Genomic DNA, 12,370 nt, shown 5'->3' on the forward strand with positions numbered 1-12,370 from the left:
GATGGTGCACAAAGATTACAGCTCAAATTCCAGAGGTCTGGGGCTTTTTCATCCACCCATCCATCCCAAACGTGGTTTCCACTGGCCGTTTTGGCAGGTCCCTACAATGAGACCAAGTGACCATAAGGTTAGAGAAGTTTTTGAGTCACCCAAGAAGCCCTTCCAGCCCCAGCTCCCACAGTGATTAACAACCAATAGTAAGTAAAATACACAAGAACATGGTGAGCACAGAATGATGCATTGCCACAATACTCTTCTATCTTCTGCCTCTCAGATTACCTACAGCAGAGGTGGTATCTTTAGAACATGAAAGTTAAGCGCTTCAGCTGTTCAGTATTGACACAGGGACACAAAACTCTTCTGAACAAGCACTGAGTCTGGGGCTTCAGTAGATGCACTAGAAATAAAGTAAGGTCTCAAACACAGAAATGTCGTAATGTCTATCTTGTAGCAGAGAGTGAGCCAAGTGAAGTCCCCTTATCACCAGTCACGATGTAAATGGTGCTTCTGGTTCTCTCATAGAGAATCATCAGGGAAGAATCTGGAGCAGACAGGGACTCCAGGGGCTCTGCTTGTGATGAAGAGACACCACCGAACATTAAAACACTGTACTTGATCAAGTGAGATCTATTAAATACTCACACATTTGCAAAGGTTTTTATTTCATAAAATTCTTATTTTAATGCATATTAAAGACTTAATTTACAATAAAATACAGTATCCGCAAAATCTGCTTCCCTCTCTCTATCTCTGTGGTACAAAGATCTGCAAATAAGCATAACTCCCCTTAGGAATACATATGCCAATAGTTGTATAAACAATTTAATTATTAAATAGCTCTTCTATTGGCTCCTTCCCAAGTCTTAAAAATAATTAAAAGGAACACAGCAGAGAACTGTCTTCTTTTTTTAGTATTTCGGCTTATCAGACAAAGGGGTTCGTGCTTGGAAGAACAACTCAGGAGACCACCCAGTTGCCCCTTCCCGTATACTGCCTGAACAATTTGCACTTGAGAGGAGATTTTTGCCTTCTGAAGGGGAACAAACTTCCAAGACTGCATCATTTAAAAACAAGGCCTTGGTGACACCTGCAAATACAGGAGTTGTCAGAATGCTGGCTGCGTCCCCAGGGTTTAATCTCTCATTTTGGAAGCATCCATCATTTTCACTACTTTCTCTGCTTTTAGAAATAGGGTTCCCGCCAACATGCCCACAGGGTGATTGTGAGTCAGTGCCCCAGGCAACTGGTTTTAAGTTCAGAGTGGGTTTCAACCTTTTGTTTGCAGATGGAGGGATCCAATCCTCCGGGCTGGCAGGCAGTTGGTTGTTAAGGAATTGCTGTGAAGCAGAGCTATGACTTTCTTGGTCTTCCCCATCACTCGGCCATTTACGTTTCACCAACCTGCCGGTAAGATGCTGCAGCAGCGTGTTTTGGAAGGGAGACCTGGATCGCTTGCATTTGGAATAGGATTTTGTGGGATTTTTCGGGGTGAAGATAGTGACAAAAGAGCTTCTTTCCCCAACAGGCCACAGCTTCTGGAGAGGTTTTGTCATAGGAGTTGACTGTGAATAAGGAATAAAGTCTTGAGCGCTCACTGAATTGCATTCTGAATCACAGGGGGAGTAAACTACTGGTGTACTGTGCTTACTAAAGGAGGGAGGGGATCGACGTAGGGATGAGCTCCGTTTTGAACTGTTACAGGGAACACCTCCAGGATAATGCACCAATTCAAGAGCTGTGACCTTTTCTGTCAAAGTATCTTCCTGCATTAAAGAACTACACCATTTATTTAAGAATTCTACAGGTTTTGCTACCTCTCTTGCACTTGCATCAAAGAGATCAGCAGAAGCATTGTAGCTGCTTTCAGGGAAGCTGTTGTTCCAGTGCATCTCTCTCCTATTAACACTTTTGAAGGAATTTTCTGACAGTTCTGTCAATGGCTTTAATTCTCTTTTATATATCCTCCTTGTAGTGTTGGGAGTTGCTAGATCAGAGTCCCACACCCCTGTGAATGTAAGATCTGTTCTTTGACGTGGTGTAAAAGCAGCGTTTTCTTTATTTTCACAAGCAGCTAAACAGCTGCCACGTGCAGAATGCACACAGGTAGCTGCCTTGCTCCTTTTTAAACAGGAGGTTTTGCCATGTTCAGCACTACCCTGCAGACTCACAAAAGACCAAGCTGGCTTTGAAATGTCAATATTTGCTTCTTTGGACTGCACATATCTGGTCTCGGAAACAGAAGGCTCTGATGTAACTGGTAACTGTGACAGAATAGGTAGATGAGGGTTAGGCATAAAGCAAGACGCTCCACATTCCTTGCCTGTTGAAGATAAAACACCAGAGGAAGACTCGCGTTGTGACGCCTCATTACTCAGCGGATTTGCATTTGACCAAAACCAAGCAAATGAAATGTTCTCCCAGCTCTCACTCTCTGCTGGTGGCAAGAACCTTCCTGAAATGCTTGCTTCAGGCAAATTACCAGCTGCTAGGGTTTGCTTAGGATATGATTTGTTAAGCTTTACACCCAACTTGCTGCTTTCAAGAAGGGCGTGTTTGCCTGCACCGAGGCTGGGTGGTGTTTCAACACTCTCGCCATCTTCTATTCTGGCTAAAAATTCATTTAGGCTTTCTGAGAATGGGAGCTCATCCCAAAGCACAGAGTCCATCTGAGACACTCTGCCTACGTGATGAGAAGCTGAGGCATCTCTCTGGTAACAAAGGGAGTTGTGGGATTTTTCCAAGTAAGAATAATTTCTACTATTAGTCTTTGGGTAAATGCTTTTTCCCTCAAATTCCAAGGGACCTTGTAACAGCCTGGAACTGTTTCCATGTGAACATTTGCTCTTTGAAGAGGATACTCTCTGTAATTTATCACTCACAGAGACACTGTCAGTCTGACGAGGCTGAGAACTCAATTCATCACACTCCTCTTTATCCCCTTCCTTCACAGAAGGGCTGCAGAACTGTGAATCCTGAAGAGTTTGATTGTTGAGGCTTACACTGCACAATTCTGCAGAGACAGGCATCCCCTCTTCATGCTGTTCACTCACCAGCTTTCCCACTTCCAGACTGGGAAAGTCTTCCGTTGTTACCCAAGCAACAGATGAATTCAGGCTGAAGGACTGCTGCCAGGAGCCTAAAAAACTTTCTCTGCCACTAGACTGAACAAAACAGGAGTTTCTGCTCGAGCTGGACCAGCTGCTGAGCTCACTGACAGGTTCATCTATGAGAGCTGAAGATGCATCAGGTGAGTACGAGCTGTTATTACAGCTCCCAAATTTTGCCGACTGCAGGAGCCAATGGAAGTAGCTGATAACAGTGAAGCCAGTAACAGCAGCGTTTGGCAGGAAGATCTGGCAAGCTGTAAGGTTTTTTGTACTTCTATTAATTCGGGAACAGTTTTGCAAGATGCTGCTGGCAGCAGAAAGCCCTCCATCTTCCCTTGCACATCCCTAGGGGGAAAAGAAAACAAACCAACCCAAACTTAGTACAATGCTTTATTATGTGATAGGAAAAAGACTAAATAAAAATTAACACATGTCTTAAATCAGGCTTAAATTTAGGTCTCACTTTTTGTCAGGATCTACAGCGAAGAGAATACAAAACAGCCTGTGACACAAAGCAGTATTCCCTGGGAAATAAGCACTGGCAAGGAATATAAAGGGCGGCACAGCGAGAGCTTCTTTGCTTGTTGCAATTATGCAGAGTTTGGAGCTGGGAAAAACAACCAAGAATTCGAAGGACAGACTTGATTCAAAATTTCTTCCTCCCTTTAGGGCACTGGGTGCTTCCAGGCTTCCTCCAGGGCAGCTCTGTACACATGGCTCACTGCCCAAGGCCAAGGTTTTTCTTTTACTGAGGAGGCACTGGGCAGTCCTTGAAGGAAAGCACTCTGGTACCAGATCCCTGACTTGGCAGCTCAGCCACCAAAGCCAGCATGGTATTTTCTATGTGCTATCCTCTGTGAAAGGGAAATAAGGTACAATCTTTATCTCCTCAGAGTAGTGTTTCAAAGGAGCTTCAGTTGCAGTTCTTTACAGAACCTGCTACTCTCTACAGAGACATTACAGGTTAAAAGTGACATTAAAAGCAGAGGGAATTACAATTGCCTCAAGTTGCGCCAGGAGAGTTTTAGATTGGATCTGAGGAAAGATTTCTTGACTGGAAGAGTGGTGAAGCACTGAAAGGGGCTGCCCAGGGAGGGGGTGGAGTCCCCATCCCTGCAGGGATTCAAGAAGCGTGTGGATGTGGCCCTTGGGGCCATGGTTTAGTGGGCATGGTGGGGTTGGGTTGAGGTTGGACTTGATGATCTCAGAGGTCTCTTCCAACCTCAAGGATTCTGTGCTCTAATGTTTTGAGAAATGGATAAGCCCTTTTTCACTTTCTTCTTAAAGTCTGGTGATGCCAGAGAGGCCAAAAAACAAATATAACTGTCTTCAAATTCAACAGCCCTCCTAGTGAGTCTACACAAAGGTGGAGGATGAAGGCTGTTAGCCAAGGTCCTTTTAGATAAGTCTTTAAAAAGTATGTTATGTTGATTTTGAGTATTATCTGGGAGAGTGCAACTGTGACCATAGCTGAACACAACCATACAGAAATGTCTACAGCCAAAGGCTGAACAAATGGTCTTCAAATGTGTGTTCAGGAGCAGCCAAAAGTCTGTTGATACGTAGGATTACTTATATTTGTACAGGCACCAGACCTAGAGACCTGGTGAATTGTTCCAGTTAAAGTTAATCCATTAAGTCCTCCAATTTCCATCACTTAGGATGCTGTGCACGAGGAAAATCTCAGCCCAGAGATAAACCTCAGGGTACCCGCAGAAGAGGAAAAACACCTGCCAGGTAGGATTTAGTTCACAGACTTCATAATACAAATGACTCACACAAGCACCACCTGAAGAGAACTTATAAGCCTGTTTCTATGGAAATATTACCAAGAACTAAAATTTCAAAGCCTGTAAAACACATAAAAGAGCCACAAATGCTTATGTTGAACAGCTGTATTTTATCAACATTTTAAAACATGCTCTTAAACCCAGAAATATCAAAATACTGCAAGGGAATGTGTTTCTCCTTGCATTTCAGACATCAGGATACTGCAGCATGGGAAAGGTAGGGCAGAGCTTGAAAAGACAGCCTGTTTCTTGCTTGTACGTGGTTTTTTTTACAGACTCCAAGCTGTTACTGATATGCATAGGAGCTGGCACTGCTCAGGCTCTCTGAAAAGCAGCCCTGACAAGCTGTCACACTGACTACTGCCATTCACGATGAATTTTAGATGTGACTCATTTAAAACAACATGGGAGTCTGGGGAAAGAGGAGCAGAATCCTTCCTGTGTCCTAGCCCTAAATTTTCTCAAATTCCCAACAGATACTGCACGTGATGCTTTGATAACTCAAGTCTATGCCCTCAGCTGGCTATACAAGCTAAAGAAAAAACTCATTATAAGAGAGTAACATGGATTAAAAGTTACCTTCACTCCAAATACAAATCTTTTTCCAAGGAAACAGGTTTCCACTGCTTGAACTAACACTCCTGGAGATGCATCTGTGTTTGTTTCTCCTGACTGCTGATTGAAGTCTTGAATACACCTTGAGGAAAAAAATACAGAAGTATTGCATCAGCAGAGAAAACCTTACATAGCATTTTAGGACAGGTACTAAAGAGGAGATACTGCAGTAGCTTAAAGATAGAATGGAAACAGGAAACCATGAACCTATAAATTCAATTGATTGCTTAACTTGTTAGTGGAACAGAAGTAAACAAAACAACTGCTCTGAATAGGTTTAATACAGACACAACTTTTGGGTGTTCCCTGCACGGCCGTGATTTCTGTATCAACACATATATATGTATAATGCTGGCAACATGCTGCAAGTGCTTACGCATCCTTTCTGTCTGCATCTTCACAGCCACAGCCATATTAAGACATGCAAATAACTGTTTTTCACAGCTGACAGTAGCACAGCAGCCTGGTGCAGAATGCCTGCCATGAGAACCTTATTAGTGTTGCTAATATGGGATATAAAAAGTTTTCATATTAGACACAGTGATAACACAGGGCAATGGAAAATAGAGAGGAATAAAACCAACAGTGATTATATCTGAATATCCCACCCTAGGAGTTTCACGTATCAGAAAGTCTGAAGGTTACTGTGTAGGTGGTCCAAAAGGTCATCTGGTCATACTGAAGCCCAGCCATAAGGTGGACACTTTTTTTTTCCCCTCCCAAATCCAGACCGTTTAAAAAAAATAAAATGGAGGCTCTATCTTTACCTTAAGACTCTTACAGAATCTTGAGTATAAAATATGTCTAAATCTCTGGAAAAGCCAACTTAGTAAGCTGCCATTAGACAAAGCAAATTCAATAATCTCAAATAAAGGTTTGAGGCTGAACAAGGCCAAAGGCCGGGTCCTGCACTTGGGTCACAACAACCCCATAGATGCTACAGGCGTGGGGAGGAGTGGCTGGAGAGCACCTGAAGGAGAAGGACCTAGGGGTGTTGGTTGGCAGCAACCTAAAACGAGCCAGCAGAGTGCCCAGGTGGCCAAGAGACCAACACCATCCTGGCTTGTATCAGCAATGGAGTGGGCAGCAGGAACAGGGCAGGGATCCTTCCCCTGTGCTGGGCACTGGTGAGGCCTCCCCTTGAATCCTGGGGTCAGTTTTGGGCCCCCCACTCCCAGAAGTACATTGAGGGGCTGGAGCATGGCCACAGAAGGTCAAGGGAGCTGGGGCGGGGTCTGGAGCACCCAAATGATGGGGAGCGGCTGAGGGAGTTGGGGTTATTTATTCTGGAGATAGGGAGACTGAGGGAACACCTTATCACAGAACTCCACAGGAGTTGGAAGGGACCCTGAAAGCTCATCCAGTCCAACCCCTCCCAGAGCAGGATCACCTAGACTCGGTTACACAGGAATGTGTCCAGGCAGGATCTGAATGTCTCCAGAGAAGGAGACTCCACAACCTCTCTGGGCAGCCTGGGCCATGCTCTGGCACCCTCACACTGACAAAGTTTGGCCTCATCTTCAGCTTGAACCTCCTATGCTCCAGCTTGTCACCATTGCCCCTTGTACTATCTTTGGCTATCACTGAACAGAGTCTGGCTCCCTCCTCCTGACGCTGGCCCTTTACCAATTTATAACCATGAATGAGGGCACCTCTCTCCTCTGCTCCAAGCTAAACAGGGTGTTGGTCTCTTCTCCCATGTAACCAGTGATAGGACAAGGGGAAATGGCCTCAAGTTGCACCAGGAGAGGGTTAGATTGGATTTGAGGAAAAATTTCTTGACTGCAAGAGTGGAGAAGCACTGGAAGGGGCTGTCCAGGGAGGGGCTGGAGTCCCCATCCCTGGAGGGGTTCAAGAAGCGTGTGGATGTGGCCCTTGGGGCCACGGTTTAGTGGGCATGGTGGGGTTGGGTTGACAGTTGGACTTGATGATCTTAGAGGTCTCTGTCAATCTTAATGACTCTGTGATTCTGTGAAAGGAAGAAGGATGTCAGGAGGCCAACCAAAGAAATCATGAAGCTCACTTAGCTGCTGGTAGCTGCCTTCAACAGCCAAGTGGAGGATCTCTTATGTAGGAGTGATCCATCTCCAAATGTCAAGATTTCAGGAAGAAACCAAACTGAAGGTGAGAGTACCAAGGAAATGCTGGAGGGCAGCACTTCAGCAGCTTTTTCCCACTCATCTCCCCCTGATCCAAGCTCATCTCATTTTTTTTGGCTGAAAAAAAAGGCAGCAGCTATATAGTTAGAAACAATTCATTCCTTACCTCTGCAGATTTTCTGCGGTGACCCCAAAGAATGGATCTAAGCAGCTTCCAAACACGGTAATGTCAAACAAATCATTAGTGTCAGCAATTTTTAGGGACAATCTATATCTGTAGCTTGCATCTTCAGCTTCACCTGCGCAGCCACATTTTGGGCAGTTAAACCTGACAACAGAGTAAAAAGATAAAAAAAGATTTAATACATGAGTTTCTGCTGAGGTAAACACTTATCTGCAGCCATAAGTATTACTACTATAATGTATCAGATATCCCATTACGAACTATAAGATTATTTCTTATTCTTTACTCCTGGAGGCATTAAACTTGTCATAGGCTCAAGCAAGGGTTTTGTATCATGACAGAATGCTCCTGACTTCTTTTGTTAAAGAATTTTATTTTAAAATAAAATTTTATTTTATTTTTATTATTAAATGTGGAGCTGGAGAGATCGGGGTTTGAATGACCTGTTGGGGAGTCATTCTGAATTCCCTGCACCCCCACTATTTTGCATTTAATTCTCATTTGGTTTTTCTTCTTCCTGGAGCTTTAGTATAATACCTAAATTAAAAAAAAATAAAAAAATCAGGAAGCAGCACTGTTACATTTAATTCAGCATTTCAAGCAACAGATATTCTTGCTTTGCAAAGTCAGCTTTTCTCCATTTAGCGCTGGCATACATTGATTTACTGTTCTTCTGTGTGTCGCTGTCTAACAGTGGGATTAAAAAGGAAAGCTCATCTATTTCTGGACACGTAGTAAGTGGAAGAGTTATACAGGATGCATATAAAATCAGAAGAAATAAAAATTAGGAAGAGGCTTTCAACCAATGCTTTCCAACTTAGGAACAGCCCTGAAGAACTGGAGTGCAGGGGATGCACTTGGAAGCTGTTAACACATCATTTCTTCTCCTAAATTGCCCTTCGATATTTTATGGCACTGAACACAACACAGTTCTTGATCCAGAACCATCTCCAGCTGACACTGGAATAAAGAGTGATCTAAATAGCGATAACATAAATATCTGAGATTAGCACTTATTTCTACAATTGTTGGATTCTAACCAATTTGTTTCAACTTGTACTCAGCTCACAGAGATACCCAAGGCCTCTGAGTGTTTCAGTTAACGATCCCCAAAACAGGACATTGTAGAGAAAGAGCAAAGTTAATTACAAAGTCCAAGTCACATACACCACGTAGCTGCGTGCCTGGAAGCATGAAAATCAGCACTGGGTGAGAGGGCAACCATCACTAGATCAGTATCTGGTGTAATCTGGATGCCTGGAGGAGTGTGAGACGGGGTAGAGGCCTCGCAGTCTCAGTCCCCCATTTTTCTTTTCTGCTGTAAAGAAAGGAGCCATCACCTCTACCCATGCAGGTGTGAATTAAAGGACTTTGTGACATTAAGAGAAGTGATTAGATTGTCTATAGTCCTTGCCACCTGCATGTATACCCCGCTGGTGTAAGGTAGAAATTGGAGTACAAATATCACCCCAATTTCAGCCCAAGAATCGGGACAGGATGCACTCAGAACCATACCGACCACTGGACAGATTGATGAATTTACTCCCTCTCCATCCCCTCCACTTGGGACACCTTGTAGGCAAGATTATTTACCTCAACTAACGCTGAGTGATACATTTCTCCTCAGGTCCATGCTCCCTGAGCATATTGGATATTTCTCCTCAAGTGCATTTCTAGACTTCCCTGAGTGTATTCTTGGTTTTGGTCCACTGTATTTCTGTTTGACAGGCTTGTTTATTTGCCAGGCAGCCAGGCTTACAGTGGGCAAGTTGTTATTGTTGTTAGTGTTTGTGTGTGTGCGCCAGTTTTATAGTGTGTTGTTGTTATTATATTAGTTATACAACCTTTAGTGTACCTGTAACTATTCAATTAATCACCGGCAATCGAAAAGAACCTGTAAATGTTGCTGTAAATAAACCATTACTATTTGCTCCCCGACTTGCATCTGTTCTATATTCGGTGCTGGCCTCACAAGACCGGATTTATTTTCCCCATTTTTCGCAACAGACGTACCTCCTAGAGTCCAGGAGCAGCCTAGAAAAGCACTTTTGACAGGCGGGATAGATGAAGCAGGAGTTCTGGATGGCAATTACGGAGGCAGCCAAGAGTCCCCTCACACTGTTCATGTGCTCTCAGCACCACCTGAAAGAAGTCAAAATGGTTCAGAGAGTTCCCATTTTTCGAGACATTAACCTTTTTTAGCTGAGTTTTCTGATCATGTTGAAAGGCAGCCTTCAGGAAACACCAATAAATGAGAATTAATTTATTTTTATTCAGTATTACCTTCCTGCAGGATTATCTTGCCTTTATTATTGCCATACTGTCCAAAATATAAATTTTTAGCAAATTTCCTCTATTTTACAAAGTCAACTTTTTTTCCTCAGCAGATGCTGGAAACATGTAGACAAAAATACCCTAAAGTACCTCAGATCATAAGAGTTCCAACTTAAATGACCTAAATGTTCTCTACAGCTGAATTAAAGGACCCCTTAAAATCCTCCTTTGCAAAAGGACCTTTATCACAGTAACAGCTAAATAGACATCTCTTTACAATGTAAGTAGAAAAAAATCAGAATAGGAAGGGAATTTCACATCTTCATCCCATAACTCCCCCAGGGAGATGGATAAAAGATATTCAAGTAAGGCTTTAACTTGCTAAAAAACATTCAATAATCAATTATATTTTGTTAACATTTTGCCACGTAACATAATAAATAGTGCATGCCTTCAATTCTTGCCAAAATGGAACTGTTTTGTTTCAGTTACAGAATCAGGTATCAGTAAAAAAAGTACAAGGAAAACACACCAATATAAATAAACGTGGCAATAAAGTTAAGTCTGATTTTGTTATTGCCCAAGAGCGTGGACTTGGAGAAACCAGCAGGCGCTTCACATTTCCAACTCAGAACTGCATTGACAAAGTATGCTGTTAGCTGCATTTTTAAATGAAATAAGTTTGGGAGGGAGTGTTGATCTGCCTGAGGGTAGGAAGGCTCTGCAGAGGGACCTGGACAGGCTGAAGCCATGGGCTAAGGCCAATTGGATGAGCTTCAACAAGGCCAAGTGCCGGGTCCTGCACTTCAGTCGCAATAACCCCATGGACGCTACAGACTTGGGCACGAGTGGCCGGAGCTGCCTGGCTGAAAAGGACCTGGGGGTGTTGGTGGTCAGCAGGATGACCATGAGCCAGCAATGTGCCCTTGTGGCCAAGGTCAATAGCATCTGGGGTGTATGAGAAGGGGTGATTATAGGTCAGAGAGGTTCTCCTTCCCCTCTGCTCTGCCCTGGTGAGACCACATTTGGAATACTGTGTTCAGTTCTGGGTCTTCAGTTCAAGAAGGACAGGAACTGCTTGAAAGAGTCCAGCAGAGCCACAAAGATGATGGAGGGAGTGGAGCATCTCCCTTATGAGGAGCAGCTGAGGGAGCTGGGGCTCTTGAGCTTGAAGCAGAGGAGACTGAGGGGTGCCCTCATTCATGGGGATCAATTTGGAAAGGGCGAGTGTCAGGAGGAAGGATCCAGGCTCTGCTCTGTGATGTCCAATGCCAGGACAAGAGGCAATGGGAGCAAACTGGAGCATAGGAGGTTCAAGCTGAACATAAGTAAAAACTTTTTCAGTGTGAGGGTGCCAGAGCATGACCCAGGCTGCTCAAGAGAGGTTGTGGAGTCTCCTTCTCTGGAGACATTCAAAACCCGCCTGGACGTCTTCCTGTGTGACTGCTCTGGTGATCCTGCTCTGGCAGGGGTTGGACTGGGGGAGCTTTCGAGGTCCCTTCCAACTCCTCATATTCTGTGAATAATAGCCAGCTTCCAAAGAGCGTTGCCATCCCCCAGCCCTGAACCCCACCAAGGGTCCCTCAGTGCGTGATGCCCTCTGGCGGGCTCAGCGCCTTCGACGCTGCCTAAGGTAAAAACCACACAGCAGAAGCGATGCAACCGGTCTCACACCGCAGTTTTTACCCCTTCATCAGCAGCCTCCTCCCGCTACAGCCCCGAGGTGCCCCGGAGGCCGGCAGCGGGCAGCCAGGCTGAGCCGGCCGGGCACAAGCACCGACTGGAGACTGGCCTAAGGTGTCTGGCTTCACCCCAGCTCTATACCTTCGTCCTGGGCGCTTTAAGCTTTGCTTAACGCCCAGGAAACGCCTCAGTTACCGCAGCATCATTTTACCGACGGAGTCTCCGTCTCCCGGCTCCAGGGATGGCACTGAAGAGTGAAGCGCTCGTACCTGAAGAATGAAACGGGAAGCTAGCAGCAGCACTGCCTTCCCTCAGTGCCCTCAGGTCTGTACAGGAGAAAAGGACCAAAAAGTGGCTACCATGACGCCCACACCTCCTCAGCTCCCGGAGAAGAGCCGCCCGCAGCGTAGCTTCATTACCCGGTCCCAGCTCTAGGGAGTACCCGGAAGCCGGAAGTGCGGCTTGCTGTGAACCATTGCTGGAGGCGGGGACTAGGCCGCGTTTACCCAATCGGAAGGCAAGCCCGGAGGCGGGGACCGCCCCTCTTCTCCATTAAGATGCCGGCTTCGTGCTCGCATGTCCCTCACACGGCGCCTAGCGGCGAGGAGGGAGGGTCAC

The 12,370-nt window shown here is 45.0% G+C and overlaps 1 protein-coding gene across 1 annotated transcript; it reads right to left on the minus strand.

The window, feature by feature from the left end:
• Positions 1–908: 908 nt before the first annotated feature.
• DDIAS (DNA damage-induced apoptosis suppressor) lies at positions 909–9,921 on the minus strand. Its single transcript, XM_010189909.1, has 4 exons — positions 9,809–9,921; positions 7,778–7,939; positions 5,477–5,594; positions 909–3,452 (listed from the first exon to the last, which is right to left on the minus strand). The coding sequence occupies exons 1-4, from the start codon at positions 9,919–9,921 to the stop codon at positions 909–911; spliced, it is 2,937 nt and encodes a 978-aa protein (XP_010188211.1).
• Positions 9,922–12,370: the final 2,449 nt, after the last annotated feature.

Source organism: Mesitornis unicolor, unplaced genomic scaffold, assembly GCF_000695765.1.
Source record: "Mesitornis unicolor isolate BGI_N332 unplaced genomic scaffold, ASM69576v1 scaffold3428, whole genome shotgun sequence".
Classification (NCBI taxonomy): domain Eukaryota; kingdom Metazoa; phylum Chordata; class Aves; order Mesitornithiformes; family Mesitornithidae; genus Mesitornis; species Mesitornis unicolor.